Source organism: Octopus bimaculoides, chromosome 23, assembly GCF_001194135.2.
Source record: "Octopus bimaculoides isolate UCB-OBI-ISO-001 chromosome 23, ASM119413v2, whole genome shotgun sequence".
In the NCBI taxonomy this organism is placed as follows: Eukaryota; Metazoa; Mollusca; class Cephalopoda; order Octopoda; family Octopodidae; genus Octopus; species Octopus bimaculoides.
Window position 1 is genome coordinate 17490384 of NC_069003.1, and position 17589 is coordinate 17507972.

A 17589-nucleotide genomic window follows, 5' to 3' on the forward strand; every position below is an offset into this window, starting at 1 on the left:
TATATAAAAGTACGTATATATGTATGTACATGCAAACATATGTAGATACATATATGTTCATACATCCATAGTTACCTTTAAACATGCATATATATACATACATACTCACATTCGTACATACACAAATACATGCATACCTACATATTGGATCATCCTGTGGTTTTTTCAATTGTATGAAGTTGGAGGGGTCAGGATAAATTACCTGCATCAACTTGCTATAAAAGCAGGTAGTAATTTTACCTTCTCATTCTTAGTGCAAGTTTTGAAAAGTACAGTTTGATTTTAACAGTTATTTTTTCAAAGATATAATGTAAGTAACAAAGGATCATATTTTGCTTTTATGTGTTCAATAAAGGTAACAATACAATAGAAAGTGCAAGGAATATTAATGCAGTATATGGGGATTGGACAATAAGTGTTAGACAGAGGAAGTAGCAGAGAAGTTTGAATTTGGTCATTCAACCATTCATCAACACCTGCATGCCATTGGAAAAGTCAGTAAATTGGGTCAATGGGTTCCTCATAAACTTTCCAAGTCTCATTGCACACAGAAAGTGAATGTGTGCTCTTCTTTGCTGTCACGAATGAACATATTTTGGACCAAATAGTAACTGGTAACAAGAAATCGGTTCTCGATAAAAATGTCAAGCGCCAAAGACAGTGGGTAGGGAAAGGAGAAACACTGGCACTCCAGGCTAAAGGTCTTCACCCATGTAAGGTGTTGTTTGGTGGGATATGAAAAGTTTAGTCCACTTCGAACTTTTGATCCCAAACCAAATGATAACAAAGATCTATTTTGAGCAGCTTAAGTCAGCACTAGAAGAAAAATAACCATCTTTGGTTTCAAGACGATAGGTGTTCTTCCATCAGGATAATGCTTGGCCACATGCAGCGAGGATGACATTCCAAAGGCTGGAGCAGTTTGAATGGGAAACAATTCCCCACCCACCATATTCGCTAGACATTGTCCCATCTGATAATCATTTATTTCTTCAAAATCACTTAGATGGAAAAAATATGAATTTTGTAGATGAGGTCAGTGCTGGAGGAGTATTTTTTGTCATGGACAAGTGAATTTTGGAAGAGAGGCCTTGCAAGTCTACCAGATAGATGGAAGAGCATCGTAGAAAATGAAGGAGAGTGTATTTTAGGTTAAAAGAGAACTTAATTCAGAAAAATAGAAGTATAAAAAACTGTATTATTTATGGGATGACCCCAATACATACAAACATACATACGTACATACATAGTTATACATATGTAGTACACATGCATACATACATATATACATATGTAGTACATACATGCCTACTTTTGTACATAAATTCATACACATGTACATACATGCATATATACATATGTACCATACATACAGACATACATCCATATGTTTAAACATTCTCTTCATGAGAATGTATCTGTCACTCGTACAATTTATAAAATAGTGCACAAAATGGTGGAGCGAGGAAAACCTTGGCATCTTCAAAGAGTGTATGATGGAAGCAAGTGCTACAGATACACGAGAAAGCTGGGAACTTCTTGTAGTATTCTCTGGCACAGGATGAATCTACTGATCTCTTGAGAATGTCAGAACTTCTTGTGTTCATTTATGGTATTAATTTGGACTTTCAAATCACAGAAGAGTTGGCATCCTTTTGCAGCATGCTTGGAACAACTGGAGAAGACATTTTCATGGAAGTGTAGAAAACTTTGCTAGGCTATAACCTTCAGTGGAATCAGCTTCAATGTGTTTACAGTTGACAGAGGAAAAAACATGGCTGGAGTGAGGAAGGGTCTTGTGGGGCAGATCAGGACTAAGCTGGAAGATATTCAACTCCTGGGTTCTGTGTTTATATACTGCATTATACATCAACAAACACTCTGTGGGAAAGAAAGATATTTCACATGTATTGAAACCAGTCATTTCTGCAGTGAACTTCATTTGGGGTCATGCATATAATCACTGCCAGTTTCAGGTTTTTCTTGAAGAAATTGATTCTGAATTCTGTGACTTGCCTTATCACGCAGCAGTGAGGTGGCTCAGCTGTGGTAAAGTCCTGTTTCATTTTTATAAACTCCAAAGAGAAATAGATATTTTTCTTACTGAAAAGTATAGAGTTGATCCACTTCTGTCAGATTCTACCAGGCTGTCAATGTTGTAATTTTTGGTTTACATGAATGAATTGAACTTGGAACTTCAGGGAAAGGATAACATTATCAGTGATCTCCCCAGAAGCATCAATGGATTTCAGAGAAAGCTATCATTATTTGAAGCACAACTGGAAGGAGGAAATTTCTCTCATTTTCAGTGTTTCAAAGAGTTTTGTGCTGGAATCGCAGATGTCAACCTCAAGTTTCTGGAGATTATTTACAATTTAAATAAACATTTTCTGGAGAAATTTTCAGATCTCGACAGAATTGAGAGTAACATTCTTCTGTTCCAGAATCTGTTTGACTGTAACCTTGATGATATGCCAGTCAAACTATAGTTGGTGCTCACTGATTTGCAAGCAAATGACTTGCTGAAAGAGAAGCATAGAGAAGGAAAACTTGTTGAATTTTACCTGCTTATCTGATAATGAATTTTCAAATTTGAATAAATTTGCCTGTTTTGAATAACTTATATCTGTGAAGTCAGCACATCGAGTGAGATTGACTGATGGACATTTGAAAGCAATTCTCTTGGTTGGATGCAGCAATTCTAAAGCAAATATTGATGATGTCTTAAAAGCTAAACACCTGTTTCACAAATCTTACTAACATTCTTCCTACCTAGTTTGTGAGATTCAGGCATATGTGCACTGGGCGCAATATAACTATCTTTTTGCTAAAATCACCTTTATTGACAACTTTTTGGTAGATAAATATGTTGGTTATCTTTGTTTTGTGTATTTACTGTTTTGTATTGAAAATGGTTATGCGGTCCATGCCTGTCATCCCCTCAAGATAGCCATGTACAGTATGAATTGCGTCCTGTCCATTCTTGCATATGTTTACCATTCAACAGCACATGGTATGACACTTACTTCTGCCCCTTCTTTCATAATTTAACCCTTCATCCCCTCAAAATAGCCATGTATCTCTTTTACAGACTGAAACTTATGCGTCCCTCCTTTCATATATTTAACTCTTCATACCTACAAGGTAGACATGTGTCTCTTCTATAGCATGAAACCTTTTCTTGTCCCCTCTTTCATACTTTAACCCATCATCCCCTCAAAATAGCCATGTATCTTTTCCACTGTGTGAAACCTATTATTGTCCATTCTTTACCCCTTCATCCCCTCAATGTAACCATGTTTCTCTTCCACAGTATGACTCCTAATCCTCTCCCTTCTTTCATACTTTAACCCTTCATCACTTCTTTTGTATGAAACACACTACTGTCTCTTTTTCATACTTTAACACTTAATCTCCTCAAGGTAGCCATGTATCCCTTCTACAGTGTGAAACATATTCTTGTCCAATGTTTCATATGTTGACCCTTCAACACCACAAGGTAGCCATGTATCTCTACAGTATGAAATTTGGTTCTGTCCCTTTTTTCATACTTTAAACCTTCATGCCATCAAAATAGCCATGTATGTCTTGTACAATGTACAGCATGAAATCTGTTTTGGTCCCTTCATTCATACTTTAACCCTTCATCTCCTGAAGGTAGCCATGTAAATCATCTACAGTATGAAACCTGTTCCTGCCTTTTATTTCATTTTTAACCCTTCATCCCCTCAAGGTAGCCATGTGTCGTCTCTTTTAAGATATGAAAGCAACTCCTGTTCCTTCTTTCATATTTTAACCTTTTTTCCTCTCAAGGTAGTCATTTATTTCTGCTACATGTCTGCCTTGAGAGGAACAGGTTTCATGCTGTAAAAGAGACACCTGGCTATTTTGAGGGGATGAAGTGTCAAAGTATGAACGAAAGGACAGGTACAAGTTTCATACTGTACATGGCTATCTTGACATGTTGATGTATGAAAGAAAGGACAGGAAAGGTTTCATGCTATAGAAGAGATACATGTCTACCTTGTAGGTATGAAGAGTTAATATATAAAAGAAAGGACAGGAACAAGTTTCATCCTTTCAAGGTAGACATATATCTCTTCTACAGTATGGCACCTTTTCTTGTCCCTTCTTTCATACATTAACCCTTCATCCCGCAAAATAGTTATGGACCTCTTCTACAGCATGAAACCTCATCCTGTCTCTTCTTTTATACTTTGAAATTTAATTCCTTGAAAATAGCCATGTGTCTCTTCAACGTGTTCTTGCCTCTTCTTTCATATATTAACCTTTCATCCCCACAAGGTAGACATGTATCTCTTCTATAGTATGAAACCTGTTCCTGACCCTTCTTTCACACATCAAGACCTCAAAGTAGTCATGTATCTTTTGTACTTGTACCTGACTTTTCTTTCATACTTTGACACTTGATCCCTTCAAAATAGCCTCTACAGTATGAAACTTGTTCCTCTCCCTTTCTTGATACTGTAATCCTTCATCACTTCAAGCTAGCTATGTATCACTTCTTCAGTATGAAACCTGTTCCTGTCCCCTTCTTTCATACATTAACTCTTCATACCTATGAGGTAGACATTTATCTCTTCTATTGCATGAAACTTTTTCCCATCCCTTCTTTCATACTTTAAAACCCTTTGTCCCCTCAAAGTAATCATGTATCTACAGTATCAAGCCTCTTTCTACTCCTTTCATACTGTAACATTTCATCTCCTCAAGGTAGCCATGAAGCATGTATTGTCTTCAACACTTCAAGGTAGCGATATATCTCTTCTACAGCATGACACCTTTTATAAGTGACCCCTTCATCCTATCAAGGTGGCCAGGTATCTCTTCTACAGTGTGAAAACTGTTCCTGTCCGTTCTTTTATACTGTAAACCTTCATTCCCTGAAGGTAGCCAAGTATCTCTTCTACAGCATGAAACCTGTTTCTCCACCTTCTTTCATATTTCAAACCTTCAAAGTAGCCATGTTCCTGTCCATTCTTTCATCTCAAATCCATGTATCTCTTCTACAGTATGTAAACTGTTCCTGTCTCTTCATTCATATCCTAAGCCCTCATCTCCTCAAGGTAGCAATGCATCTTTTCTACAGTTACAAACCTGTTTCTGTTCACTCTTTCATAATGCTTCATTCCTTAAGGTAGCTATGTAGCAATAGTATGAAACCTATTTCCGTCCCTTTATTTCATACTTCAAAATAGCTTCATATCCTTTCTACAGCACGAAACCTCATCCTGACTCTTCTTTCATACTTTAACCTTGAATCTTGTGAAAATAGCCATTCTACAGAACGAAACCTGTTCTTACTTCTTTCATACATTAACCCTTCATCCCCACAAGGTAGACATGTACCTCTTCTACAGTATGATACTTTCTCTCGTCCCTTTTATATTTTGCCTCTTCATCCTCTCAAAATAGCCATGTATGTACAGAGTGAAACCTATTTTGGTCCCTTCTTTCATACTTTAACCCTTCAAGGTTGCCCTGTATATTATCTAGAGTATGAAGTCTGTTCCTGTCTCTTCTTTCATATTTTAACACTTCATCCTCACAAGGTATCTCTTATACAGCATGAAGCCTGTTCCTTCTTTCATATTTTAAAATTTTATATCCTCAATGTATGTCTCCTACAGCATGAAACCTTTTGTTGTTCCTTCTTTCATATTGCAAGCCCTCATCTTCTCAATGTAACCATGTATCTTGTCTACTTCTTTCAAATATTAACAATTCATTCCCTCAAGGTAGCCATTATCTCTTCTACAGTATGAAACCTGTTTCTATTCCTTATTTGAAACTTCAACCTTTCATCCCCTCAAGGTAGCTATATATCTCTTCTACAGCACAAAACTTGTTCCTGTCTCTCATACTTAACCCATCGTCTTCCAACATGAAGCTGCTTCTGTTTCTGCTGTAGGTGGATGGTGACCTCACTGACGCTGGTGCCGTGACAAAAAGCAAAAAAGAAATGCACCCAGTACACTCTGCAAAATGCTTGGATTAGGAAGGATATTTAGGTATCATTGAAGAGTAGAAATGATGCCAAAGCCGACATTGGACTGTCAAACCATCTGACTCTAGCCAGTATGGAAGCCGGATGCATTTAAACCAGCCATATCTACCTGCTTTATGTTCCTCTCACACCTACCCTACAGTGTAATTCTAAAAATAAACAATCGCACCATTGAAATCTCAAGGCTACAGGATAATGCATGATTAATTTAAAGTAATTATGAAAAAATAAGCATTATATTTAACAGAGTAACTTGAATATTCAAGGATTAAATGATGATGTATGTGTGTGTTTGTGCAGATGTGTGTGTTTGCTTGTATTTGCTTTTCTCCAAATATTGCTGAGCTACAAGTGGTGAGGTAGTTATTTCTCCTAGCAGCAAATTGTCAACTGGTATTGAACATGTGTAGAACAATAAGATATCTTGAACATGCTTGAAAAATAGGTAAGGGTTAGCTACAGGAAGAACATTCAGCTGTAAAACAATGCCTCAATAATATTTTCATCTGAGCCATTCTAGCACAGGAAAATGGCCATAAATAGTGAACAAACAATTATCGTTTGTGTTCTTAATGATAAGTTGGTCAAATACTAAATTATCTTTTGCCACTGGTCTGCATCCACACATATACAGACTGAAATATTTATGTTGGTATATGTTTGTTTACAATTAAGCCAAAGAAAGTTAAACAACAGCAAGCGAACAATGATGTAAGAACAAATGAAGAGATGATTAAAAAAGAAACATTAATATTATTGTTATTAATATTATTATTATTTATATTGTTTGTTGAAATCATTGTATAAATTACATTTATATATATATATATATATATATATATATATATATATATATATATATATATATATATATATATACACACACATATATATATACATACATATATATATATAGCTTTATGGCATGCACACATTTGTAAAATATATATTCACATTGTAAAAAAAGTTACAGGAAGAAAGAAAATATGAGCTTTATTTTATATTTTGTACAATGACTGGCTATTTACATACAACATCACTTCTCTTCTCATTTCAACAATGAAATATTTAGCATAACCTCATACTCATGTATACATGTATGCATCTATCTATCAACATACACACACACACACGTGTGTGTGTGCCTGTCTATCAATATACATGTGAGAGTATGTATGTATAAATGCATGCATCATCATCACCACCATTTTATGTGTTTTTCCAATATTATAGAGGATGTATGTGTATACATGTATGTGTGTGTGTGTGTATATATCATCATCATCATTGTTTAATGTCTATGGAAACGTGTATAGCTATGTATTAAATATTTATAAATTCCATCCTAGAATTATTGTTATCATATATTATTATTATGGTTGTGTAAGTCTCTTGCCATTCTGAGTTTCGCCTGTCGATGCACAAGGCCTGCAAGCAAATATGTGTGTTTATGTATAGAATTTTGGCTTTTTTCTTATTATAAGGAAAAGGTTGCCAGCAGTTTCAAAGCTTTCAGAGCTGGCACACAGCAATTTTATAGTTATTCACTATCAAGTTGTTTTCCTTGAAAAATATATGAGACTTAAATATATTGATTGATTCTTCAATTAAAGCACAATAATATATAAAAACATGTGCTGGAAAGCATGACCTGTTACCATAAAGGTGTGTGCATGGCAGAAATTTGCATACAGCGTATATAAGGGCTTGCAATTTTCTTCATGTATTTTTGCTGACAATGCTAAGGAATTGAGCCAACTGTTTTGTGTAACAGGGCCACCCAGCTTATGTAATAACAGTAATCAGCTTCTTGAAATACATGCACATTATATAAAACATAAGGTATCAGTTACGTTTCCTGTATTCTTTATATATATATATATATATATATATATATATATATACACATTATTTGCTATGTGTGATATATATTATATGAGATTCTTCCATTGTTTTATTTTATTCACATAGACATTTTTTTATCATACCTCAAACTAATTAATTTCAAATTCCTTAGAGGAAAATAACTTTCTTTTTTCTTTTTAGATAAGTTGACACATGTATACTGAAGCATACATACATAAAAACATGTATGTGTGTGTGTATTTATATATAGATATATATAGGTGTAGGCATGGCTGTGTGGTAAGAAGCTTGCCTCCCAACCACATGGTTCCAGGTTCAGTCCCACTGCGTGGCACCTTGGGCAAGTGTTTTTTACTATAGCCTCAGGCCAACCAAAGCCTTATGAATGGATTTGGTAGATGGAAGCTGGAAGAAGCCTGTCATACATATATATATATATATATATATATATACATATGTTTGTGTGTATGTGTTTGTCCCCCCACTATCTGAGGCTGGTGTGTTTATGTCCCATGTAACTTAGCAATTTGGCAAAAGAGACCAATAGAATAAGTACTAGGCTTACAAAGATTAAGTCATGGGATCGATTTCTTCGAATAACACCCTTTAAGGCAGTGCTCCAGCATGGCCTCAGTCAAATGACTGAAACAAGTAAAAGAATAAAGGAATAAAAGAATATATAATGTGTTTGTGAAGAATGCTCACACACACACACACACTCTATATATGTGTATATATGTCCAATTCCCTGACTGGCAGTGTGTTGTGTTGTGTTCTTCAGCAAAACACTTCATTTCACATTGCTGCAGCTGTAAATGTGTTATCCTGTGGTCCTGTGATGGACTGGTCTCTTGTTTAGGGGGAATTCTGTGATCTGGGTTCCTTATATGCCATAGGCCTGCCAGGCTAGCCACTAGAGTGGCCTCATTCAAAAGCTACAACAATGCAAAGAAACACATTGGATGTTGTTATACACCACTGATCACAATGCCTGCTTGATACAGTGATAGATACACACAAAGCATCTTTGTCAATGGAATCAAAACATGGACAACGAAGAATTTCAAGGTAGCTTTGATGGTACACACACCAGGCTTCTCACGAACAATCCCAAATAGAAAAATCTATGGATGCATTTCTGCCCATCTCTACTATTGTTGCTGAATGCAGAGTAGGATGTCACCTGCTGCTACCATGCTGAACAACAGACCATATCAGATGTTATATTTTGGAGGCTTTGAAACTCTAACAGAAGATGAAGACTACTCAACTACACTGATGATCTCTCAACACACACCATGGAATTGAGGATCTACTGAAGCTGATGAATGACAGAGATTCCAGGCATGGCACAACAGCTGCTTGAAGATGTGTGTGTGTGTGTGTGTGCACGTGCGCTGGTTTTAGAAAAGATACACTGCATCTTACGTGCTAGAAAGGTTGGTGATAAGAAGAGCATCCAACTCAGCAAATCCATCCAACCCCTACCAGCTCGGAAAAGTAGACATAAAACAATGACAATGATGATGATGACATACATATTTTACAAATATGTGATACATATATTATTTTTCTTTTTTTTTTTGCTTTTAGTTGTATGTATGAATGTGTAGTATGTGTTGTATAACTGAATATTTTCAAAATAGAGGCAGAGAGAAGTAAGGGAAGGAGGGGTGTATCAACAGGCTTTCATTAAAACCCTGATATATATATATATATATATATAAAACTGTAATGCTGCTTATTTTTTTTCTTTCTTATAGCTCCAATAAATTTAGATATTTTACAGAAACTGGATTTAATATGGGTTGGATCAGGGTGCTTTATTCAAAAGGAGGGTCTTTCTTTCGGTAATGTGTTGGCTATTTTTGTTTTGGTTTTCTTTCATTCTTTTCGGTTACTATTTAGTGGCAGCATCACAGGGAAAGTAAGTCTGAGAGGGAAGTGAGGAAAATATTCAAGATGAACTGGGGAGATTAGAGGGAAGAAAGGGGAGCAATAGACTGAGGGGTAGGTGGACAGAGAGAGGGGGAAAGGAGGGAGACAGATAGGAAAACAAACAGGGTTATCTGATAATGAATGGTGGGGTATAAGCTTGGGTGAGAGTGGGGGTGGACAAATTAATTAGGTTTCCTTAATGACTCAAGATGGACAGGGCTGTATAAAGAAATTAATTATCTTCTGAAAATAATTCATATATATATATATATATATATATATATATATAATATTTCGAAAATATAAGGGAACAAACCTGTTGAAATATGTTCACTTCATGTTTTGTATTATTCTACTTTGTTTAGAAAACCTTGTTTTCCTCCCGTTGTCTCTTAAACTTTAAATGTTCTTTAACCCTCCCTCTCTTTCTCTCTGAATATCTTTCAGTTGCTTTTAGTTTCAGACATTTCAACAACAATAAAAAATGTTTGCTGTCATCATGAAGGCATATATATATATATATAGTAGGCTTGGCTATATAAATATATCATCCAGTATATATCATCATGGGCAGGTTGATAATATATTTATATTATCAACCTGCCCATATATATATATATATACAGGGTGTCTAGAAAGTCTCGCTCAGTTTTTATTGCATTGTACATCGTTTCATTCGTAATTATTATTCATCATTGTTCTATACAATAAAATTAACTGAAAAACCTACAATAGATTTCAAAATAAGTATCGGGTGAAACTTTTTGGACACACTGTATATAGTGAACGGAACCTTGGTAGTGGTAAATATCCAGGTGAGGTGTATACCACAGGCTACTCTTCAGGCCAAGAGTATCTTGATTAAATGAAGTTTACCTTGTTAGCAAGTCCATGTTAACACATGGAGGAATTCAATCAGTGTGTTAACATGGGCCTCCTAATGACAAAGTATACTTCATTTAATCAAGATACCCTTGGCCTGAAGAGTAGCCTGCAGTATACACCTCTCTTGGATATTTACCACTTCCAAGGTTCCACTATACACACACACACATATTGTAGATCTGTCTTTACAAAATATTGCCACCTTTCTATAAGATATATAACCCAGTGATATAGATATATTTAATAGGCCTATCTATATCTATATATATATATATATATATATATATATATATATATATATATATATATTATCCAACTGTTTATATTATATAAATATATTAGAGGCCTATCTATATGAAAATATCATCCAGCTGTCTATATAAATATATTGTATGCCTATCTATATGAATGTTATTCTTCAGTGCTCTATATAAATATATTGTAGAACTGTGTGTATATAAATATATTATCCAGCTCTCTATATAAATATACTGTAGGCCTGTCCTTATGAAAATATTATCCAACTGTCTATATAAATATATTCCACGTGTCTATATAAATATATGATAAACTTGACTATAGAAATATGTCAGTTATGAGTATAGATATATAAATTGCCAAATATATCTATATAAATGCAACTATAGAAATATATTACTATCCAGTCTGCACTGTTTTTATATATATATATCCAGCCTGCATTGTTTTCTATATATATATATATATATATATATATATATATATATACACTTCTAACCTTTCTACAAGTATTTATTGCAGATATGTCTGTAGAAATATATTATAGACATTTGCATATAAATATGTATTCCATGTGTCTTAAAAAGACTAAAAAAGCTTTTTTTTTAAAACTGCTTGGAACATTATTTTTACACTTTGTTTTTTCTAATTAACAAAAGGTAGGGGTTTTTATGGGAGTTGGGTATTTTTTATTTTATTTTATCATCATTATTATTATTATTATTATTATTATTATTTTAATGCTGCAAATATTGCAGACATGAAGAGAGGAAAACTGAACTTTCAGACAACTGGCAAGGAACATAGTCAAGACCAGAGTAGTTTCATTTTTTTCTTTCAGAGTGACATGATTTCCTGGTTTTGCATCAGTCAACAGAAAACCAAGTGGATGGAAAATTTTTCATTCAGAGTTTTGGTCATCAATGAAAAAAAACCCCCAAAAAAACCTAAAAAGGTCCAGGTTTCATAAACATCATACTGAGGAACCAGTATCTTTGAGAAGACCCATCAATATTCCAGCTTCCTTGATCTGAAAATATAATGGGGAAAAAAATAAAAGATATTTTTATTTATTTTGAATTATCTAAAAATTACCATATTTTCTGGTAAACAAATTAAGTTTTTTAGACCAAAGTTTACATCCCGCCAAAAAACCCCAAAAACGTAGATTGACTTATACACCAAGATGAATTTGGAGGGCCAAAAATTCCATGTGAAATGCAGCAAGATTTGGAAAGATGCTGACAAAATTTGAATGTTTATACTACATTAAATATGTAGTATAAACATTCAAACATCTGTATGTCATTTTGTGCTGCGGAGAATACAGTAAAACAAATGATAGTCAAATGTAACAAATATTTAGAACATCAGGAAGAATCAGTTTGATAAAGTAAGGTATCATATTTTATGGTGTCAGTTATGGTGGTGGTGGTTTATGGTTTTGTGAGAGAAGAAGGAAGGGTGGCACCCAGGACTTTTTTACAGGATCATTGAGGCTGGTGTAAGGGAAAGAAGAAGAGGGAAGATGTCCTCAGACTGTTTATCGGGTTTTTTGAGTTCTTGTACCAGATTTGACTCTGCTAAAAGCACCCAAGGGCTTGATGGTGGTGGTGGTGGTGGTGTGAGGCAGTAGTGTTGAAACGGATGGTGGATTAGGTCTACCACTTGAAGTTGTAGTGGTAGTAATGATGATGATGATGGAACTAAGAAGCTTTAGAGAATGCACTACTGTGGTGATGTGGTGAGCAGAACCATGTCTCGCTTCAAGGTCTACTCTGATCTGGAGTAGTATCACCTGTCAGAGAGTCTCAGCTATGAGTTAATTAGCATGTTAATTAGAAGAAACTCTAAGCACAAACCTTCACTGCCTTGTGAGTGCCTTGGGGAAGGAAATGACTACGAGAGTCAACCTCAACAGCAAATCAAAGAGTGGAGTGCCCCAGGCACAATCTTCAATAGCCTTCTAGCAACTCAAGGTAGGTGGTGCTCTACAACCTTGTAAGGCACTTCACCTTGGAGAAGGCCATTCCAATGTGAAACCTACAACTTGCAGGTTACTGCAGCTTTCTTAGCTCACTGAACTGCTATGGTCAGAGCTTCAAGTTTAAAGAGTGGGATAGGATTGCATGGAGTGACTCCTATTTTAAAACTACAAAGCACAGGCAGGAAGAAAAGCCCTGCAGTGATGGAGAAGAGAAGTGGATGGTAGGGGCAGTCCCAGTCAAACTCTGCATGCAGGTGCTGTTCTTCTTCCTGATCTTTGAACACAAACTACTCCCGTCATCAGCATGGTGGCAAAAAGAGGGAGAGTTTTTAGTGTTGCATGGAGTGAAGTGAGAGACTTAAGTGGAATAAAGTCATATTTGAATAGAGTGAAATGGAGTGAAGGTTCATAATTAAACAAAGAAAAAAAAATTTGAAATGAATTTTTTTTGTTTGTTTATTTGAGAGCTAAGCAAAGAATTAAATTTTATATAAAAATAAAAAAAACGAATAAAATACCTGTCGAACATCTTCCGAGCAATCCTTTTTTGCTTGCTGGAGTAGATCTGACTGTCCACGTAACATTCGTACATTCCAGGCGAAATGTTCAATTGCCTAAAACATTACAAACAAGGATCCAGAAGTAAGAACAGAAAGAAAGAAAAAAAGAAAGAAAGGAAGAAAGAGAGAGTGAGAGAGAGAGAGAGGTGGGTGGGTTGAAGGCTTTTAGCTATCTTGACTGATAAATGGATGGTTATTCTGAATTTAAAATCTACTCCATTTCATTTTTCTCCAGACAATCAAGAAAACAGTAGTGCAGAAGACTCAGTTGAATCTTTAATCATTAACACACAAAACTATTTTGAGCAGATCTAGGTTTAAGCCTTTAGCATTTGAACTGGCCATAACCAGTCAAAATGTGTTTTATGCTAAAACTGATCAGATCCAACCTATCATACCAACCTTACAATGTCATTCTAAAAATAAACAACCACATCACTGAAATCTTGAAACAGTGAGTTAAAGCATGATAAATTCAATTGAATGTGAATAAATAAGGATTACAATTGAAAGAGTAATCTGAATGCTAATGGGTTAAAGATTCCATCAGGATTTCATGTTAGTTTATGTTCCAAACACTGGCTTTGTAGAGGCAGTGTTGTTTTACTAGGTTGTTCAATGTCTTGGAGTTTAATTGATATGGAGATGGTGTATTTCATGGGGAGGTATGGTGACAGATGGGTTAAGTCCTTGTTTCACCCCATACAGAAGCATATTCTCTCCACACACCCCGTGGAGGGCTGGCCTTGTCTGCTTTAGAATACCTGGTTGCCAGATATTTTGATGCTTGTATCTATTCCAGCTCTTAGTGTTTCTGACAGCAATGCCTTACAACCACACTGGTGCCAAGCTGTACTGGCCTTAAGATTTCAGCCTTTCTCTTGAATAAATATCAATGCCAGTCTTTCACAAAAGACCTTGCCCAACCTGCATGGCATGACTGAGTCTGACCAATAGAGGCTCCCATTAAAGTGTAGTATTTAAAACATCAGGAATTGTTAACAAGACACAGGCGCAGCTGTATGGTAAGAAGCTTGCATCCCAACCACTGTGATAACATTGAAAAGGATTAAAATATATGGCGGAGAATGAATGAATTTATCTGACAACTTAATATCCTTTAAAGAATTTTAGTCCAATGAATCGACCCCAGTACTTATGTTTTTGTAAAGCTTGGTAGTTATTCTATTGGTCTCTCTTGCCAAATCACTAAGTTACGGGGACACAAACATACCAACACTAGTTGTCAAGCAGTAGTGGGGGATAAACACACACACACACAATCTTAAATTAAAAACCACAAATCTTGCAAATACCTATCCAGGGTTTCCTGGTCGAAATAATATATTCCACCATTTATCAAGCAGAAAGCAAGAGCATTTGTCTTTTGAACAGATAACGTGTAAAGAAGAAGATAAAAAGGAAAAAAACAAGGGAGATAACCAACATGACAATAATGATGTTAAGCAGATGTAAACAAGATGTTAATGGTTTACTAAGTGTCTGGTGGTCTGCTTTTAAATTCTGACGATGTATTTTTTGAAATGTGGACATGAAGAAAAAAATCTCGTTCCTTTAATTTGTGTCTATTGGAGGTTCTCAAGTGTTTTAATAGATACAGTTTTTCAAGCGAACACACTGAACATTATTTAGACCTATTAATACAGGGTCAGGATTTAGAAAGGATTTTCCATTTGATATTGGAATTGGTCCCTTCATCTTTTAAGATTAAAGCTGAAAGATTTGTTGAATGTTTCTTATTATGGTACCTAAGATTTGAAAGATGGTTGTTACATCTAGATATAAATTTTCCTTCCACGGTTCTGATATAACATTTGATATTTGTACAACCATTGTCATAGTTTGCTGAAACTTGTGCTTCATAAACAACAGGAAGATATATCACACTTCTGTCCTAGATGACATTTAGATTTGTCACTACATGTGCATCCTAGGCAGGCTTGAATCATCTGCTGCTTATCTCCCTTGTATTTTTCTGTTTTTTTTTTTGTTGTCTTCTTTCATCTCTTGTTTAAACATTATCTGCTCAAAAGACAACTGACAAACAGTCTTGATTTCAGCTTGATAAATGGTGGAATAAATTATTATTTTGACCAAGAAACCATGGGTAGATATTTGCAAGATTTGTGCTTTGTAATTTAAGATTGATTATCTTTACTCTCTCAGCTGATCAAGTGCTTTGCTAATTGTTGAAGCATTACCACAAATTTTATGTATATATAATCTTCTGGGTAGGTAACAGTGACAGGGAAGAAGGTGGTGTGAGCATACTTCTCATAGAGAAATGGGTGGATAAGGTCATACAGGTAGTCAGAGTGCGCAATAGAGTACTTAAGCTCAGGCTAGTTTTGCAGAATAGTATAGCAACAATTATCTCTGCCTATGCGCCCCAGGTAGTGCTACCAAATGAGCAGAAGGACCACTTTTATGCTATCCTTCTGCAGGGACATGTTGGGCAGCAGCCAGGTATCTTCCATGGAGTACAAGGGTCATGGAATTGGTTCCCGAAACAAAAAGGGAACAAGGCTACTGGAGCTCTGTGACACAAATGACTTAATGATCTGCAACACCAACTTCAGGAAGCCAATCAGTCACCTGCTTACCTATCAATTGGGTGACCATGCTAGCCAGATTGATTTCATTCTCACCAGACAGCGATTTACAAGGTCACTTGTAAATGCAAAGACCTTCCTTGGTGAAGAATGTACCCCCACACCCAGCATAGACTACTCATCAGTGACTTTAGACTTCAGGCCAGAAGGTTGCCTAGAAGCAGACTAATCTGGAAAAGAAGGATCTGGAAGCTTAAGGATCCTTTATATGGTCAGAGATTTAGGGACACCCTAATTGAGAAATTTGATGAGAAGCAGGAGGAACTAAACTTGTAACATAGAGGGCAGCTGGGAACTCTTAAGGGACAGCTTGCTGAGTGCTACAGACCAAATCTGCAGCTGGTGCAAAGTCCCAACCAGAACTAGGGTGATGTGGTGGTAGAGCGGTGCTGTAGACAAAACCATTAGAGCAAAGAAGCAGGTCTGGAAAGAGTGGGAGAGTGGTGGTAGCAGGGAACTATATCAGGTAGCTAAGAGGGAGGCTAGAAGACAGAGGAGAAGCAGAGAGGAGGAACTTTGCCAATGTTCTGCATCGTGAGGACCAGAGGCTTGAAGTATTTCAGATTGCAAGACAATGTGTCGGAGAAAATCATGATGTGGTAGGAGAGAGATGTATTTGCATGGATGATGGGTCACTGGCAGTTAGTATTTTGAAATACTAAAGAGTAAATTTATTCAAAAAATTGCCATTGGCCTCAACCACAGCCTCCAGACGACTTTGGAATCTCCTGCAACTCTTCTGGGTGGTCTCCTTGTCTAAGTTGGTGAATGCTGCTATAATCCTTGCCTTCAGTTCCTCTTGGGTGTTACAAGGAGTTTTGTTGGTCTCTCACACACATAATAATCAAGGGGGTTGCAGTGTGGGCATTTCGGTGGCCAGATGTTAGGGATGATGTGGTTGCAGAAATTGTCTGACAGCCATGACTGGGTTCTCCTGCTTGTGTAGCATAGTGCAGATTCCTGTTGCCAGCAGCCACCCTCTTGACCCAGGGCAGCACTGCCTCTTCCAGGCACTTGATAGAGGCCTCCATGTTAAGTGTGAGGCCGTGTGGGAAGATGAATGGAAGTATAATGTTGCCATCACTAGTGATCACTCCAAACACCATGATGTTGACTGGATGTTTGACTGTTATCACTCTCAGTACGTTTTAGGAACACAGCAAGCCAACAGTTGTTCTGTGTGTTCACCATTTGTTTGTACTGGAGCTTTCAGCTTGAATGCCAAGTAGTACAGCATGTTGTTTCCAAATTTCTGGCAGAGCAAATTGCATCATGATGCTGTTTTACTCACAAATGGTATCCAACTGACTCTACTATACTGTGCAGTCAACAAAATCAAAAGCAAACAAATGTGCATGCATGAAATAAAAAATATAAAATTGCGACAATTTACTCATTGCATCATATGTATGTATGAATGTATGTATATATATA

The 17589-nt window shown here is 36.1% G+C and overlaps 1 protein-coding gene across 4 annotated transcripts in view; it reads right to left on the reverse strand.

Moving 5' to 3' along the window:
• Positions 1-6995: 6995 nt before the first annotated feature.
• LOC106870770 (inactive phospholipase C-like protein 2) overlaps positions 6996-17589 on the reverse strand; it is a 196819-nt gene continuing 186225 nt past the window's right edge. For all 4 annotated transcript variants that reach the window (XM_052976011.1, XM_052976010.1, XM_052976012.1 and 1 more), the window contains 2 exons: positions 13481-13576; positions 6996-12005 (listed from right to left, as the gene is read on the reverse strand). In XM_052976011.1, coding sequence (XP_052831971.1) covers positions 11949-12005; positions 13481-13576 — 153 coding nt within the window. In that variant the 3' untranslated portion in view covers positions 6996-11948. The remainder of the gene's footprint in view (positions 12006-13480; positions 13577-17589) is intronic.